Below are 16,567 nucleotides of genomic sequence, written 5' to 3'. Positions count from 1 at the left end.
TATTAAAAATATATATAGCTTAAAGGGGCTAATAATTTTGACGAAAAACTGCTTTTATTCTAGCGGAAATAAAACAAAAAAAAGACTTTATCCAGAAGAAAAAATATCAGACATACTGTGGAAATTTCCTTTCTCTGTTAAACATCATTTGGGCAAGATTTAAAAAAGAAAAAAATCCAAAGGGGGTTTAATAATTCTGATTGCAACTATATATATATATATATATATATATATATATATATATATATATATATATATAATATATATATATATATATATATATATATATCGTCACTCTAGAATTAGGTTTTATCTGGCATTTTTGTCAAAATTTAGTTATTGCCATATTCTTGACAACCTATTTACATTATGGAATGTTTTTTATAAGTTGTTTACATTTTAAGACTTTTTATTTAAAAAACAAATGTTACACACAAACTGTTTGCTATATGGAATGCAAAAACTTTGAAGTTTAATATCTCAAAATCATTCAGAACGCTTATAGAACCTTATAATTCTAAGGTGACGATATATATATATATATATATATATATATATATATATATATATATATATATATATATATATATATATATATATATATATATACTGTATATATATATATATATATATATATCCAAATGGCAAATACAAATTTGGGCAATTGATCAAAAAAGAAAAAGGTGCCTTGTTTATATGAAAGCAATATTTTTATTATATTATTTTCATTTTAAGTTATTCGTTTTGCTTGTTGTGAGGGGGAAATAAAGCTGCTGACTTATATTTTAGATAAAACTAAACTAATAAAAAAGCACGCCATCCATGAATGTTTGACTGATGCCTGAAGCAGCAGAAGTGCCAGTGCAGCAGTGAACGAGTTAAAGCATAGCACAGCCAGTGCAATAATCCGCACTATTCTGCACCAGCGCCATTCGGGGAGTTTATCAACACGTTTAAACGTCCGTTTTAGTTCTTATACAGTTTGTGCGTAAATTGCATACATTCCTGGAGATCCGTAATTTTTATTTTTATTTAACGTGATCAAATACAAGATGGAATACTGGTTGCCTGCTAAAATACATACAAATGGAAAATCTAACTATATCATATTCTTGGACTTTTCATATGCTGATGCGGAGAACAGAATCGGTTTGGATTTGTGCAGTCAGTTTACATATTAGAACGAGCTGCCTTTTCACCTGTTTGGAGAGCGCGTAAAACTCGTTTTTGATTGTTTCCTCCAAAGGTTTTGTCAGTAAACGCGTTTGAGATGAGAAACGAGTGTTTTGATCCGCGCTGGACACTTGCACTGCTGGCGATCCTTCAGAAGCCTGTTGGAGAGGAGCGCAACTTTGCTGCGTCTAGGAGATTCACCGGTGATCCATCATCTATCCAGCGCTGTGCAGGAGCCACCGGGCGCGCAGGTGGACGCGGATCCCGTCGTTTCCAAAGCTTAACCGAGCCTTGTTTAGAGTAATGCCGGGCTCTTGGATCTGGGGTGCGCTGGGAAGGTTGATGTGGCTTTCATTTCTTGCGCCAAGCGCTTTGATAATGATCCTCGTTCCTCCGGCGTCTCTGGCGCATCCACAACCATGTCAGATTCTTAAGAGAATCGGACATACGGTGAGAGTCGGAGCTCTGCATCTTCAGCCTCGAGTATTCAGGCAGGATTCCTTCAGTGGGAGAGATCTGGACTGGGATGCGGACAGAGAAATGTGGGAAGAGTGGGATGTGATATTTCAAAGTGACCACGAAGAAGACTGGAGGGGTATTAGGACTAAAAGCTCTGTGAATAACCTCAACAAGGCCTCCAAAAGTAAAGCCGTACTCAAACAAGTGGCTCCGGATGTTGTGTTTCTGCCACGAGACTCAGTAATACTCGCTTCAGAGAGCCTCAATCGAGTGGCAGGGCTTTTACCTTACAACCTCACGCTCGAGATTGTCATGGCTGTGGAAGCAGGGCTCGGAGAATTACCTGCTTTCTCCTTTTCCTCTTCATCTACACCTGCCTGTGCGGATCCCGTGTCGTTCCTGCAAAGTGTTTGCCACACTGTCATTGTTCAAGGAGTTTCTGCCATCATTTCCTTTCCACAAAACAGAGACGAACTGGTGAAGTTGGAATTTATTGCCTCAACGCTGCAGATTCCAGTCATCAGCGTCGTCCAGAGTGAATTCAAACGCCAGACACAGGTGTGTTGATTTCGAAATAAATCTTATTTACACTCTAAACTCAGTAAGATATGCTTAAAAATGTTTGTTTGTGTCAAAACTACGGTTCGTTTGTCCTATTTTTTGGTTCGTAAACCTGTAACAGTCGAACATATTTTCAACGCCATCTTAATATAGATGTAATTAATATCAAGTAGTCTATCTATCTATCTATCTATCTATCTATCTATCTATCTATCTATCTATCTATCTATCTATCTATCTATCTATCTATCTATCTATCTATCTATCTATCTATCTATCTATCTATCTATCTATCTATCTTATTAAATATATAATACATTTGTTACAAGTCAAAAAACACTGATCTTAACCATATTTGTAGGAGTATATTTAGGATTCATGGTCAACAGTGGCAAGCAGTTTCTTCAGCAATGTATTAAATAATGCAAGGTTGAACAACAGCTTTATACACAGAGTTAGAGGACACTTGTTGAAATGTTTGGAATTGAGGGACTGGGTTGGAAGCATGGATAAATAACTGTTTTCGTATAATGTGATAATTTTTGAATTGTAAACATTACACTTGGCGATATGAATGCATGATGACACTCGATAGAGTTTGGTGCAACCTTCTGCTAGTCAAATGAAATTGTATTTTGTCCTTGTAAACATGCAAAATGTATTGTGTCAGATACAAAAAATAAATAAATACTTACATGTAAAATGCATTACAAGTTCTGTCAAATCAAAAATTTTACTAAAATTACAGACCCTAATAATATTTCTACACATAATTAAGGAAACAAAAACTTTAGAGTATGTTTTACAATTGGTTTTGTTTCAGAAATGTATGGAATTATTTTACCAGCAATTTCTAACTGGAAATAAATAAATAAATAAATGATCTAAGAATATAAAATGGTTTTAAACTGCTTTTAACCTGCCACCACCATCAGAGAGACAATCCACGAATCAAAGTAGCATGAATGGAAAATAGTTTTTCTTTTGAAAACTAGCATGTTTAAATGTAAATTTATAATATATAACAATTTTATATATTTCCTAGTTATGGGTTGCGGCTGGAAGGGTATCCGCTGTGTGAAACATGCTGGATAAGTTGGCGGTTCATTCTGCTGTGGCGAACCCAAATTAAAAAAGGACTAAGCCGAAAAAGAAAATGAATTAACAATTGTATATATCGTTAAATATATGAAGAAAAAAAATATCCACTGTGTAAAACATTTGCCAGTGAAATTGGCGGTTCATTCCACCGTGGCGACCTCATAATAAAGCATGCTGAAGGAATGTGAGTTCAATGGAAATATGTTTATGCATTTCTGAAGTTTAAAGTTGTCTATGTTATGAAATGCTTACAGGTAGGCTTATATTTCCAAGTCTGGTGATGTAGATGTGCAAGTGATAAACTAATATAAGTTTTAGGAGCTGAAGAGTAAAATAAATGTGTCAGCTGATGATGAACATGTAAAGAGTTCTGATGCAAAAACCTCTAAATGCCGTCTGAAATTTTCATCTAAAGTGAGCATTTTTATCAGGCTCCTATGTGTAGGGTCAGTAATATCACTTTTATGGCAAAGAATAAGCCTTTTCCTGGTCTCTAAAGTGAAATATTTCGACATAAACAAAGGAGGCTGAAAAAAAAAATCTTTTTTTAATGGAAATTTCAGATGGCACTGGGGTTTTTGCATCTGAACTCTTAATGTATTATTCCATATATCATATCAAATGCATTAATATCTTAATTGTTTTTTAGGACAATTGCTGATTTTAGAAATTGGTATCAAAAACTCAATATATATGTATCTAACTAGCTAGTTTGATGTTTAAATAGTTGTTAAGTAATTTTGCTAAGTTTTGTTAAGTTTGCTATTGCACCTGCCTAAATCATACAGACACTAAAAAGGGAATTTGGATGCCTGCGGCACACAGTTTTTGTTTCAAAATGCGAAAGCCTAAGGGCTGAGCTGTTTGATATAGTAACGGATCTTTTGAAGTTAGCACCATCTTCTGGTCAGGTCGTTCTTCACATGGCTCATGTCAAGATTTAGTCTATCATGTTTCACTGTAAGTGCAGAATCAGCCTCTACTCTCTGTCCAAACAGCAATTAGTCTCTCAGCGCGCTTGTTACCGAGCATTACCGAATTCTGTCAGAACTACACATTGTTGTTGTTTTTGTGTGTGTGTGTGTGTGACTGCTGTTCACAGATGATGGACAAATTCAAAGCTTTTCCAAACAGGTTTTTGAGAAAATTGGCAAAATAAAATGTCTTGATCTTGTTTTGTCATAATAATAATAATATTTGATCTTTATTTTTTAGTGGAGTTGACAATCTTTTTAGAAAGTTTCTAAGTAAAATATTTTTTTTTCTATATGTTGAGGTTATGGTCAAAGATAATATAATGCTTTTGATTTGTTTATCATTAATGGAGGGAAAACAAAACAGAAAATAAACATAACAGGGTTTTTTATGTTTGGGTGTACAGTGAAAAATAATAAAGTTCTTTGATTTATTTTATTATTAAATTACCGGATAAAAAAAAAAAGAATAAAATCATGATCGCAAAGCAAAAGTCGAACAAACCATAGAGATTTTTATGTATTTGGAGGTATAATGAGTTATAATAAAGTGCTTTTGATTTATTTTATCATTAAATTAATGGATTGAAAAACTAAATAAGAATAAAATTTTAATCTCAATGCACACGTCGGACATACCATAGGGATTTTTCTGTATTTGGGTGTAGACATGGGTCGGTATAAGATTCTGATGGTATGTTACCCTTGGATATAAATATCATGGTTTCACCAACAGAATCTCACGGCAATTCATAACTTTTTGATTTAGTGGCTAATTCGTATGAATTCGTAGGATCTAATTCGTTCATTTTAGTACGATTTCCTCATCCCCCGATGACAGTTGGCTTTAGGGGTGGGGTTAGGTGCCACGCCTCCTTTTTAAAATCGTACAATTTCGTACGACTGAACTTTTTGACAAAATTGGCAAAATAAAATGTCTTGATCTTGTTTTGTCATAATAATACTATTTGATCTGTCTTTATTTTTTAGTGGAGTTGACAATCTTTTTAGAAAGTTTCTAAATAAAATATTTTTTTTTCTATATGTTGAGGTTATGGTCAAAGATAATATAATGCTTTTGATTCGTTTATCATTAATGGAGGGAAAACAAAACAAAAAATAAACATAACAGGGTTTTTTTATGTTTGGGTGTACAGTGAAAGATAATAAAATCCTTTGATTTATTTTATTATCAAATTATCGGATAAAAAAAAAAAGAATAAAATCATGATCGAAAAGCAAAAGTCGAACAAACCATAGAGATTTTTATGTATTTGGAGGTATAATGAGTTATAATAAAGTGCTTTTGATTTCTTTTATCATTAAATTAATGGATTGAAAAACTAAATAAGAAGAAAATTTTAATCTCAATGCACACGTCGGACATACCATAGGGATTTTTCTGTATTTGGGTGTAGACATGGGTCGGTATAAGATTCTGATGGTATGTTACCCTTGGATATAAATATCATGGTTTCACCAACAGAATCTCAAGGCAATTCGTAACTTTTTGATTTAGTGGCTAATTCGTATGAATTCGTAGGATCTAATTCGTTCATTTAAGTACGATTTCCTCATCCCCCGATGACAGTTGGCTTTAGAGGTGGGGTTAGGTGCCACGCCTCCTTTTTAAAATCATACAATTTTCGTACGACTGAACTTTTGACAAAATTGGCAAAATAAATGTCTTGATCTTGTTTTTGTCATAATAATAATATTTGATCTTTATTTTTTAGTGGAGTTGACAATCTTTTTAGAAAGTTTCTAAGTAAAATATTTTTTTCTATATGTTGAGGTCATAGTCAAAGATAATATAATGCTTTTGATTTGTTTATCATTAATGGAGGGAAAACAAAACAAAAAAATAAACATAACAGGGTTTTTCTATGTTTGGGTGTACAGTGAAAGATAATAAAATTCTTTGATTTATTTTACTATTAAATTACCGGATAAGAAAAAAAAAAAAGAATAAAATCATGATCGCAAAGCAAAAGTCGAACAAACCATAGAGATTTGTATGTATTTGGAGGTATAATGAATTATAATAAAGTGCTTTTGATTTATTTTATCATTAAATTAATGGATTGAAAAACTAAATAAGAATAAAATTTTAATCTCAATGCACACGTCGGACATACCATAGGGATTTTTCTGTATTTGGGTGTAGACATGGGTCGGTATAAGATTCTGATGGTATGTTACCCTTGGATATAAATATCATGGTTTCACCAACAGAATCTCAAGGCAATTCGTAACTTTTTGATTTAGTGGCTAATTCGTATGAATTCGTAGGATCTAATTCGTTCATTTTAGTACGATTTCCTCATCCCCCGATGACAGTTGGCTTTAGGGGTGGGGTTAGGTGCCACGCCTCCTTTTTAAAATCGTACAATTTCGTACGACTGAACTTTTTGAGAAAATTGGCTAAATAAAATGTCTTGATCTTGTTTTGTCATAATAATAATATTTGATCTTTATTTTTTAGTGGAGTTGACAATCTTTTTAGAAAGTTTCTAAGTAAAATATTTTTTTCTATATGTTGAGGTTATGGTCAAAGATAATATAATGCTTTTGATTTGTTTATCATTAATGGAGGGAAAACAAAACAGAAAATAAACATAACAGGGTTTTTCTATGTTTGGGTGTACAGTGAAAGATAATAAAATTCCTTGATTTATTTTATTATTAAATAACCGGATAAAAAATAAAAAAAATAAAATCATGATCGCAAAGCAAAAGTCGAACAAACCATAGAGATTTGTATGTATTTGGAGGTATAATGAGTTATAATAAAGTGCTTTTGATTTATTTGATCATTAAATTAATGGATTGAAAACTAATAAGAATAAAATTTAATCTCAATGCACACGTCGGACATACCATAGGGATTTTTCTGTATTTGGGTGTAGACATGGGTCGGTATAAGATTCTGATGGTATGCTACCCTTGGATATAAATATCATGGTTTCACCAACAGAATCTCAAGGCAATTCGTAACTTTTTGATTTAGTGGCTAATTCGTATGAATTCGTAGGATCTAATTTCGTTCATTTTAGTACGATTTCCTCATCCCCCAATGACAGTTGGCTTTAGGGGTGGGGTTAGGTGCCACGCCTCCTTTTTAAAATCGTACTATTTCGTACGACTGAACTCGTACTAATTCGGACGAATTAGCCACTAAACTGACAAAACGTAAAATACTTACATTTTCTCGTGAGATCAGGCTGGTTTCACGGTATTGAGATTACTGCTCTAAAATATGTTCCTTTTTTAAAATGTCTGAGTAAAAAACAAAACATTTTCCATCTTTCTACACAATATATTTTAATTAAAAAAAAGTAAAATATTTGGAGCAAGTAAACATGTCAGGCTAAAGAATTCAAAAGAATTATTGACTTCTGCTGTCTTCATTTGCTTCAAAAACACAGATTTTTTAAAGTTTAAAATGGCAACTTTGGAGATCTTTTCTGTTTGAAATATTGCTGTTCTAAAAAACAAACAAACAAAAAAATGTAAATAAAAAATCTTACTCATAGATTTAAAACCCTGACTTTTCCAAATCGCGGTATGAATAGCCAGAAGGCTATTTTGCATCTGTTGTCCCTGGAAAGATGTTAAAATTGTCAAACTAAAAAAACAATACAAAAATTATGCAATCAATCATAGTTAGGAAGCACTAAAATAGACATAGTTTACGTAGATCTTAATAATAAAAATATATATGTCAATCAAACAGAAAACACGAGCATTATGTAAAAGAGATAGAAATAGTTCAAACACATTTAAACAACAGATCATTAAGATAGCAGGCACAAGTGGTACTCACTTTTGCCTATAGACCATTTCAATGTGGTCATGTCATTGGCCCATGAACATTTCCTGCTTGTTATCAAACTATTTCATAACTGTACCATGAGGCAATTCAATCATAACTCAATGTTAAAACAGTTACCATAACATTATTTATCAACATGTGTCTCTTTTTGGATTCTCGTAAGTTATAGAAATTACATATGTAAAAAGGAAATACGTTGGGACCGTTTGTTTTTGTTTACATCCCTCAAAATGGTCTCTACTGGAACATGCAAAGACACCTTCAAATAAAGTGTTACCAAACCATAAATTTTCATAAAATACACTATTACTGCATCTAAATCGTTTTCCTTTGGCTTCGTTCCTTCATTCATCAGGGGTCACCACAGCGGAATAAAACTGACCACTGCAAACCCAGAATGGGAACATCCATACACACACTATGGCCAATTTAATTTATTCAATTCACCTATTCTGCATGTCTTTGGACTGTGGGGGAAAACCAGAGCACCCGGAGGAAAGCTACGTGAACACGGGGAAAACATGCACATAGAAATGCCAACTGGCCCTGCCGGGACTCGAACCAGTGACCTTCTTGCTGTGAGGCGACAGTATTAACCACTGAGCTACCGTGTCGCTGCATCTAAATCAGATTTCCCAAACGTTTTACTTCCATCCGCTCAATTCTGGTGATTCTTAACTACACAATAACTACATAGTCATTAGTCATAACGAGGTTACTAAACTCCACCATAACTCAATTAGATCTCTACAGAATAAACAACAAAATTATTTCACAGTTTGATAGCTTCCTCATTTATCATACTGAAATTATTTAATGATTTTTCTGTAAGATTCAAGGTTATGGAAAGACGAACGGAGAGTCCATCAAGCTACTCTCCACAGGCCCGAAAGAACTGGGGTGTATCAAATCACCCATCTTTAACCATACATCTTCGAAGCTGCTGGAAACGCACATAATTGCATCACCCTCCAGTGCTTTTTTTTTATTTTTATGACACAGCAGTAATATCTGGCTGTATCCCAGCTTGAAAATCATTTAATGACATGGGCATTCTGCATGATGTACCCGCTCAAAATCTCTAAATGTCTCTTTTTAACTTGTTAGCAGTACTTAGTGTTCTCCCGCTGGTTAGGTCAATTAGATTTCACGACAACTTCTGGTGAAAATAAGTCGACTTTGTTTAGACATCTTCAAATAAATCCCTGGAAAGCCTTTGCTTAATCAGTTCTGATTAGCCTGTTTTCTGGCATCACGTAATTGCAGCCCCAGGGGGAAATTAAATGGCTCGGCTAAGCATTTCATCTGGCAACGTCTGTTAAGGTCTTGATTTCCTTAGCAGGACAATGTCATATTATTAATGGCTGTTATATCATTAAAAACAATGAGATCCCAGATTTTGTGTAATAAATATTTCTGAATGTCTATTGTTCTCAGTGGCTATCGTTTAGATAATATCTCTGTATTTGAATGGGATTAATTGGCTTCCATCTCTGGAATTCCATTTTCAGCTGAAAAAAAACTGTGTGTATTTTGGCCATTCATTTACACAGTAATGGCATTTTGGGGGTGCTTGGAAATGCAGTCTTTGGAAATGTGACCCTGGATCACAACATGTGTTATTTTGCATGGGTGTCTGTGGGAATAGCCAAAAATAAACCAACCCAGGCTCATTTCGAAAACGTAATCCCGGAGACGTTTCTAGAGACCGCGAATTATGTAGCCGGAGGTACGTATGGCTGCATCGAGTTTTTTTAAGCGAACGCTGCGGGGCGTTATGACGCCGTTCCTTTTAGCGCTCGCCAGCTGACCGCTTACCTTCGTGTGGAGGGCTTTCCCGCCTCAACCAGTTTTTTCCGGTTTGCTCGTCCTGTGCGTCGGCGGACTCGAGACGCCAGAGAGGAGCTGACCACGACAAACAAGCGGGTTCGAGTCCGGGGAATAGCGCTTCCAGAAATCAGGTAAGACTAAAACAGAATCCAGAATTAAAGCGAAGAGGTTCATAAACAGGGTGAGAATGTGGTGAAATCCAAAAATGTGGTAACAAAAAAAAAAAAATCAGATGAGGGCTTTTCTTTTTCCGGACGGCTTTTGTAAATCGTTGGTTGGGTTAAGGGCAGGCGGGTCAATCGGTAAAATTGATTGGGTTCGGGGAAGGAGGAGGGTGGGTCTGCCGGCCGATTGGCCAGTCACCCAGTCAATCATTCAGCCAGTCGGACAGACAGACGTTCGTTCGACAGCAGCCTCTGGTGTGTTCACGCGAGAACATCGCGGGCGCGAACGGCACTCGCGGGAGACGTCCGAGAAGCCAAAAAGGCGCACACGGCGGCCTCTCGCGGATTCGCGAAAAGCAAAAACTGCAAAATACGTACCTCCCGGACGTATTTCGCGGTCTCCCAGAAACGTCCTCGGGACTACGTTTCGGAATGAGCCTGGGTTGAAATAAACTGTATGAGTTAGAGCTGGGCGAAATGGAAAAATCTTCATAATTATATTCCATTTTAAACATTATGAAATATATTTTAACCAACACAGGCGCATTCTGAAAACATAGTCCTATACACGTTTCTAGAGACCGCGAATTATGTAGTTAGAGATGCGTATGGCTGCATTTCATTTTTAAACGAACGCCACGGGGCTGTATGAAGCCATTCCTTATTGCGCTTACCAGCTGACCACTTACCTTTCGTGTGAATGGCTTTCCAGAATGGCCTCTAGAAATGTATATAGAGGTATGTTTTCAGAATGAGCCTGGGTTGATTTCAACATAACTTATTAATACTTCCAGATATAAAAGAGCATTACAACAATAACTGAAGCCACAAAAAATAGGGGGTCCATTAAATGATACATTTTCGGTGGCCGAAAATACGATACATCTCTAATATCAACACACTTTTAGATTCTCATTGTTGCACATTTCTGCTGTGTGATTGGCTCTTAGATCATCATAGAGTAAAAAATTCTAGAGCTTATTATTGTTATTGACATAAATTTTGTTGCGATTCGATATAATATCGTTTATCGGCCCATGTCATGGCCAGCAGCTTTACAGAAAATAATATAACAGATATAAAAAATCAGTAAGAAAGATGACAAACAATGCAATTTGGAAACATTACAAATGATGACAGAAGAATTCAATGTTATTTCATGGACAGTTATGTCCATGATTTGGCAGGTGTATAAAAAACAGCTCTAGATGAACTAGCCTTAGTTACCATAGTTAGTAAGATAATACAGCATCTATATCAGCGATGCCTAACCAAAGTTGGCCCACGGTAATCTTTGATTTGGCTCACCATCCCATGTGAGAAGAGTGGAAGAATGATGAGGACTGTTAAGCGATTGTCTAGGCATGTATCAGCAAACTAATAAAGCCCTGACTTTACTGAAAAAACAGTGTTCCACCAGATCCTGTGTGTCAGAGTGTATAGTTTACTGGTGAACTCATTTTATAATGGTAAAATAACACAGAAATCGAATAACACTTCAATCTCCTCCTAAAGCCCAGGGGGCGATCTAACAGCCGGGACCTTCACTCAAATGCAGGCGTGTGGCACACTTAGTCCAAACTCTGTCCTGGAGGGCTGGTGTCCAGCATAGCTTAGCTCCAACTTGCTTCAACACACCTGCCAGGACGTTTCTAGTATGTCTAGTAAGAGCTTAATTAGCTAGTTCAGGTGTGTTTGATTAGGGTTGAAGCTAAACTCTCCAGGACACTGGTCCTCCAGGACCGAGTTTGGACACCCCTGCTCTAGATAAACTAGCCAAACTCTCTTCTAGTTGGATGTTAAATGTTTGACCAGCAAGATCCAAAGTACATTCCCCTCTGGAATGATATTCTCATTTATTTCTTCCCAACAGAACTTACTCCATTTCCAGATGGCCATGCAAATCCCCAAACCTCTCAAGCCAATCTCATCTTCTCCCTGCTGTCCATGAATAACTGGTTTGATGTCAGTCTGGTGATGTGTCAACAGATGAACATTTCAGACTTTGTTTTCTTGCTCCACAACAACTCCAAATTTCACCTGGGAACCGTCCTTAAGATTTCCACCAACAGCAGCTCCAAAAACGACTTTCACATATTCCTGCAAGCCCAACTGGAGTCCATCAAGGACTCGACATCTACCTTAGTGACCTTCGGATGTGACATCAGGGATATTAGGAGAATCTTCACCACCATTGCAAAGTTTGGTTTGATTCTTCCTGATTACCACTGGATTATAGGAGACTCTCAAAATGTGGAGGAATTACGGACCGAGGGGCTCCCTATGGGTCTTCTTGCACACGGGCGTATGGGCGAGCCTTCGCTGGATCACTATGTCCAGGATGCTCTGGAGCTGGTGGCGCGAGCGGTGGGATCTGCCGCCACTGTCTCTCCAGAGCTGGCACTGATTCCTGGCACCACGAACTGCCTGGCAAGGCTTGAGGCTAAAAATCTCACATCAGGAATCTTTCTGTCCAGGTAATTTATTTGATTCACTGTTTGATGCTTTGTAATGTTTGTGTGTGTGAAAATGCCATCATTGACAGGCTGTACAAGGCAGAATAATGATGGTGTCTCTGAGGCCCTGTTTACACCTGGTAATAAAATGTGCTTTTGTCAATCTGTTTGTCTAGTAGACGATGCTAAAGGTGTAAATAAGGTTGATACTGTCCATTTTAAACCATTTAAAAGAGCCAAAGAGCACATTGATACATCTCTGATATCTACACAGTAGGTTTGTGGCTTAGGAAAGTTGCCAAAAAAAATCTTCAGAAAAGGTTTTATGCTTTATAACCCCAGAAATTACCCTTATAATTCAAATATCAGTTTAGACCATCTCTGGAACAATTTTGAATATTAATGAGCTCTGCTTTCTCTCTCTCTCTCTGGGACATCCCTATTGATAATCCCGTGAGGATCGTCAGAGTCAGTGTTTTGTTCAGACTGCCCTGTCTTTTACTGGGATTTTACACTCTGTATTTCTATGAGAACAAGGAAACAATGGCATTTGAGACTTATGGTATGCCATTTTTATGTACTGAACACCTTTGTTCAGCTAGGCATAGGTGCATGGGAAGGCCTATCTTAAGGGATTTATCTTTAGTTCTACTCCTATACCCCCCATACACCCCCCCCCCACTCCTCACTCGGGCGTCGATTTAGCTGAGCCCCTAAACGTGTCTGGCTGGGTGATATGAAGTTCGGATGATTCTGCCAACGCATCGTGGGGGCCCCAAGAGATGTTATTAGGAGCCCACTTCCATCACCAGCAGCACCCCTTCCCCCTACAATGAAAATCCTAGAATCGCCTACAGTAGGTGTATCCTGATTTTTATACCATGCCGGCTAATACTAATTACAAATATTAAGTTTACTACTAAGTACTAATTTAATACTCATGTAAATACACACAAGTACTAGTAAAACAAGAACTTTAGCGTTTATAAAACACACAAGGAAGTCTAACAATCCATTAAAATATAATTTACGTGTTGAACCCTGCGTGTTCTGCTTTTATGAATGACGCATCGGCCGCAAGTACACATAGCGATGTCCATCTCACGTTATATGTTTAGTATCAACTTGCAATTTTGCAATTGTATTGTAGTATTTAAAAATATTTTCACACAGAGTAATGCTTAATTTAAATGTGTGTGGTTCTGTTTATTTATTGTTATTATTAATATTTTGTAATTATTTTAGAATTTTGCTTAAAAGATTATTAAATAAACTTTATTGCTAATAAATCATTAATCACTTTTGGGTGACCATACAGCTGTCCCCCCCCACTTTTAAAATGGCTGTTACGCCCCTGGTTTAGTAAAGCAGTTGGCATATTAACCATATTTTAAAGAAAATAGAACTATAAAATTACGTAAAAATATTAGAAATTTTGTATATTCTTTTAAATTTCATTTTAAATTGCAAGTGTTTTGTGTATTTGTTGTTATCTGTCATTGTTCAATTGTTTTCTATGTTACAAAGCATTCAAAGTAAAAAATTTGTATTTTATGTTTGCCAAATAACAAGTACCTTTTGATGTATCTGTCTTTTGATTTTAACTAATCTATAACTCAAGTTTATGCTTGGAAAAAAAAAGGATATTTGTAAACTGCAGGATAACATGACGTTTATGATTAAAGGATACTTTCATCATCAAAAACAGTTTTCTTATTCAGTGGGTTGTTTTGGGGGATTCTATGCTTTGTTCACGTCTGAATTAAAGAACATCTGGTGTTTGAAGGGCAAAAGGAACAGAAATAAAACAAAGTAAATGTAAGAACTGCGTTTTGAAACTTTTGTATTTCAAAGATGAACATGAAGGTCAGACATGAAATTAAAGGTTAGGTTTGAATGATTGACTGATTCATGCAAGGGAGGTAGTAGTCCAAACTCTAATTGTCACATAAAAAGCTTTTGGATAAGAGGAAAACCACACTAACATTAAGGAAGGATTAGACTATATAACTATAAATAGGGATGTCCCAATCAGTTTTTTGTGGCCTGATCCATTCATGTCAATAAATACTGAGTATCTGCCAATACAGCTGATGTAAAACACTCTAGATTTTAGACCTAGGGCGCCGCCCTACATTACTTCCATTGTATCTGGTCAGCGGAGGGAACGGAACCAATCCCGTGACGTCAGACACATCGGCATTCCAAGATGGCGGCGCCCTAGGTCTAAAATCTATAGTAAAACATGCAGTTTTCTTATAAATTGTTACATTAATCGAGTTTAATATATTTTTATTAAAGTGAAATCCAATGTACAAAATAATGTAAACTTTGACTGAGTGCTTCATTTCCCCTTTAAGGATGGAAAAATATGCTTTGCGCTCTGGCCCATGGTCTAACGGGGTTGTGCTTATTCTCTTAATGAGTTATAGGTGTGTTTTGAGCTTAACCTGCATTAAACCAATTACAGTCTGATCTCCCATTCCCTTTAAGTGTCAGTTGCGTCACACCATGGCACATTTGCTATTTACCATGGCGGACAACACTTCACTAGCAAGAAAACAGTTAAATAGACCATCTGGAAATGAAGTGTGAATGGCTGAGCGGTGGTATACTGCTTTCAAACACCCCCAACACCCCGTGCCACAGTAGGTGGGATTGTAAATATGTCACGCTGCTTGTCATCACCCATAAACACAACAATGGTAGCTGAGAGAAAAGAACAGTTTAATAAACATCTAACAAACAGCCTTCTCCATGAGAAGTGCCACCACTGTGCGCCATTACAGACACGAATGGTGCCACAGATGTGTGCAAACTCATAGATAAGATATGATGTGATGAGGTGGGCTTCTTGTCTGGGGTCTGACTCCCTACGAGTCTTTAAAACTCTCCACGAGCGATCGTGCAGCTGGTTCTTTGAAGATTTTATACTGAAAAAAATCTCTGGGGAACCAAAAAAGGTTATTCTATTCCATACTTGTAAAAACTCTTTGGTTTTTTCTGATACCTTCATTTTTCCTTTTGTTTTGTAGTTCATTTTCAGATTTAATTAATCTAACCTAATTAATAAACCTAACACTGGTTTTAATGCATTTAGATTTTCTTTTTCTCCCTAATTTGCTGTTGGTGGCTGTTTTTGTCCCATTGACTTCCATTATAACCACATTTGATGGTGCATAAATACACAGTCTTTGTTTTTATTTCCTCAATTTAAGTTATATCTATTACATATATTTAAGTTGGAGTTGGATGAGAAAGTTATAGAACATTGTGAGTCTCTGGTAGGCATTCAAAGGTCCGTTTTTTGAACTTTGATTCTCTTCTTAAACATGTTTTACAACCTCAATGTGTTATATTGAAACACTAATCTTTAGTCTTTATCTTTCTACACAAGCGTATGTTCATCATTTTAATAAATAAATATGGCACAAACTGACAGAAGACAGCTGGGTTGTTGTTAAATGTGATTGTTGAGTGTATTGTGGTGGTCTAGCGTGATGCGTGGATGACATACAGTATCAGTGTTGTTTTGTGGATATGCTTCTTTGACTCCAGCGCAGCTGTTTTGTTATGCAGAGACCTCTCATATTCCCAAAAGACCTACAAGTTCTTGTTACTCTGTCTAAAATGACAGAGATGTTGTCGAAGGACCGCCGAGCCTTGTTGTCTGCCTTGGGGAGACATCTTATTGTGGGGAAAGACTGTCAAGTCTGTGGAAAGGAGTGGGAGCTAATTTGATATGTGCTGACAATTATTGTTCGCATAATCCCAATGTTCTCACTACCCACCGCTGCATTTGACTTGTAGTTCAAAGTGAAGATAAAATCAAAACTGACCCTCTTTTATTCACTTCCCCAGGCTTACTGTCCATAATGTATCACAGCGTGATATTGAAAATGTCTGCTTTTCGTGAATCATTGGTAACAGCAATATGATATAAAAACAGGTTTCACACATTCTGCTTTGTTTAATGCATTGTAAAAATGTTTTAAGTTATAAAGCAAACATAGC

General features: G+C 36.2%; 1 protein-coding gene across 1 annotated transcript; it reads left to right on the top strand.

The window, feature by feature from the left end:
• Positions 1-876: 876 nt before the first annotated feature.
• Positions 877-12,571, top strand: LOC130236795 (glutamate receptor ionotropic, NMDA 3A-like). The gene is made up of 2 exons (XM_056467557.1): positions 877-2,190; positions 11,971-12,571. The coding sequence occupies exons 1-2, from the start codon at positions 1,477-1,479 to the stop codon at positions 12,046-12,048; spliced, it is 792 nt and encodes a 263-aa protein (XP_056323532.1). The 5' UTR covers positions 877-1,476; the 3' UTR covers positions 12,049-12,571.
• Positions 12,572-16,567: the final 3,996 nt, after the last annotated feature.

This window comes from Danio aesculapii, chromosome 10, assembly GCF_903798145.1.
Source record: "Danio aesculapii chromosome 10, fDanAes4.1, whole genome shotgun sequence".
Classification (NCBI taxonomy): domain Eukaryota; kingdom Metazoa; phylum Chordata; class Actinopteri; order Cypriniformes; family Danionidae; genus Danio; species Danio aesculapii.
Note: the sequence above shows the minus strand (reverse complement) of the source record. Positions and strands in the feature narration are given on the sequence as shown.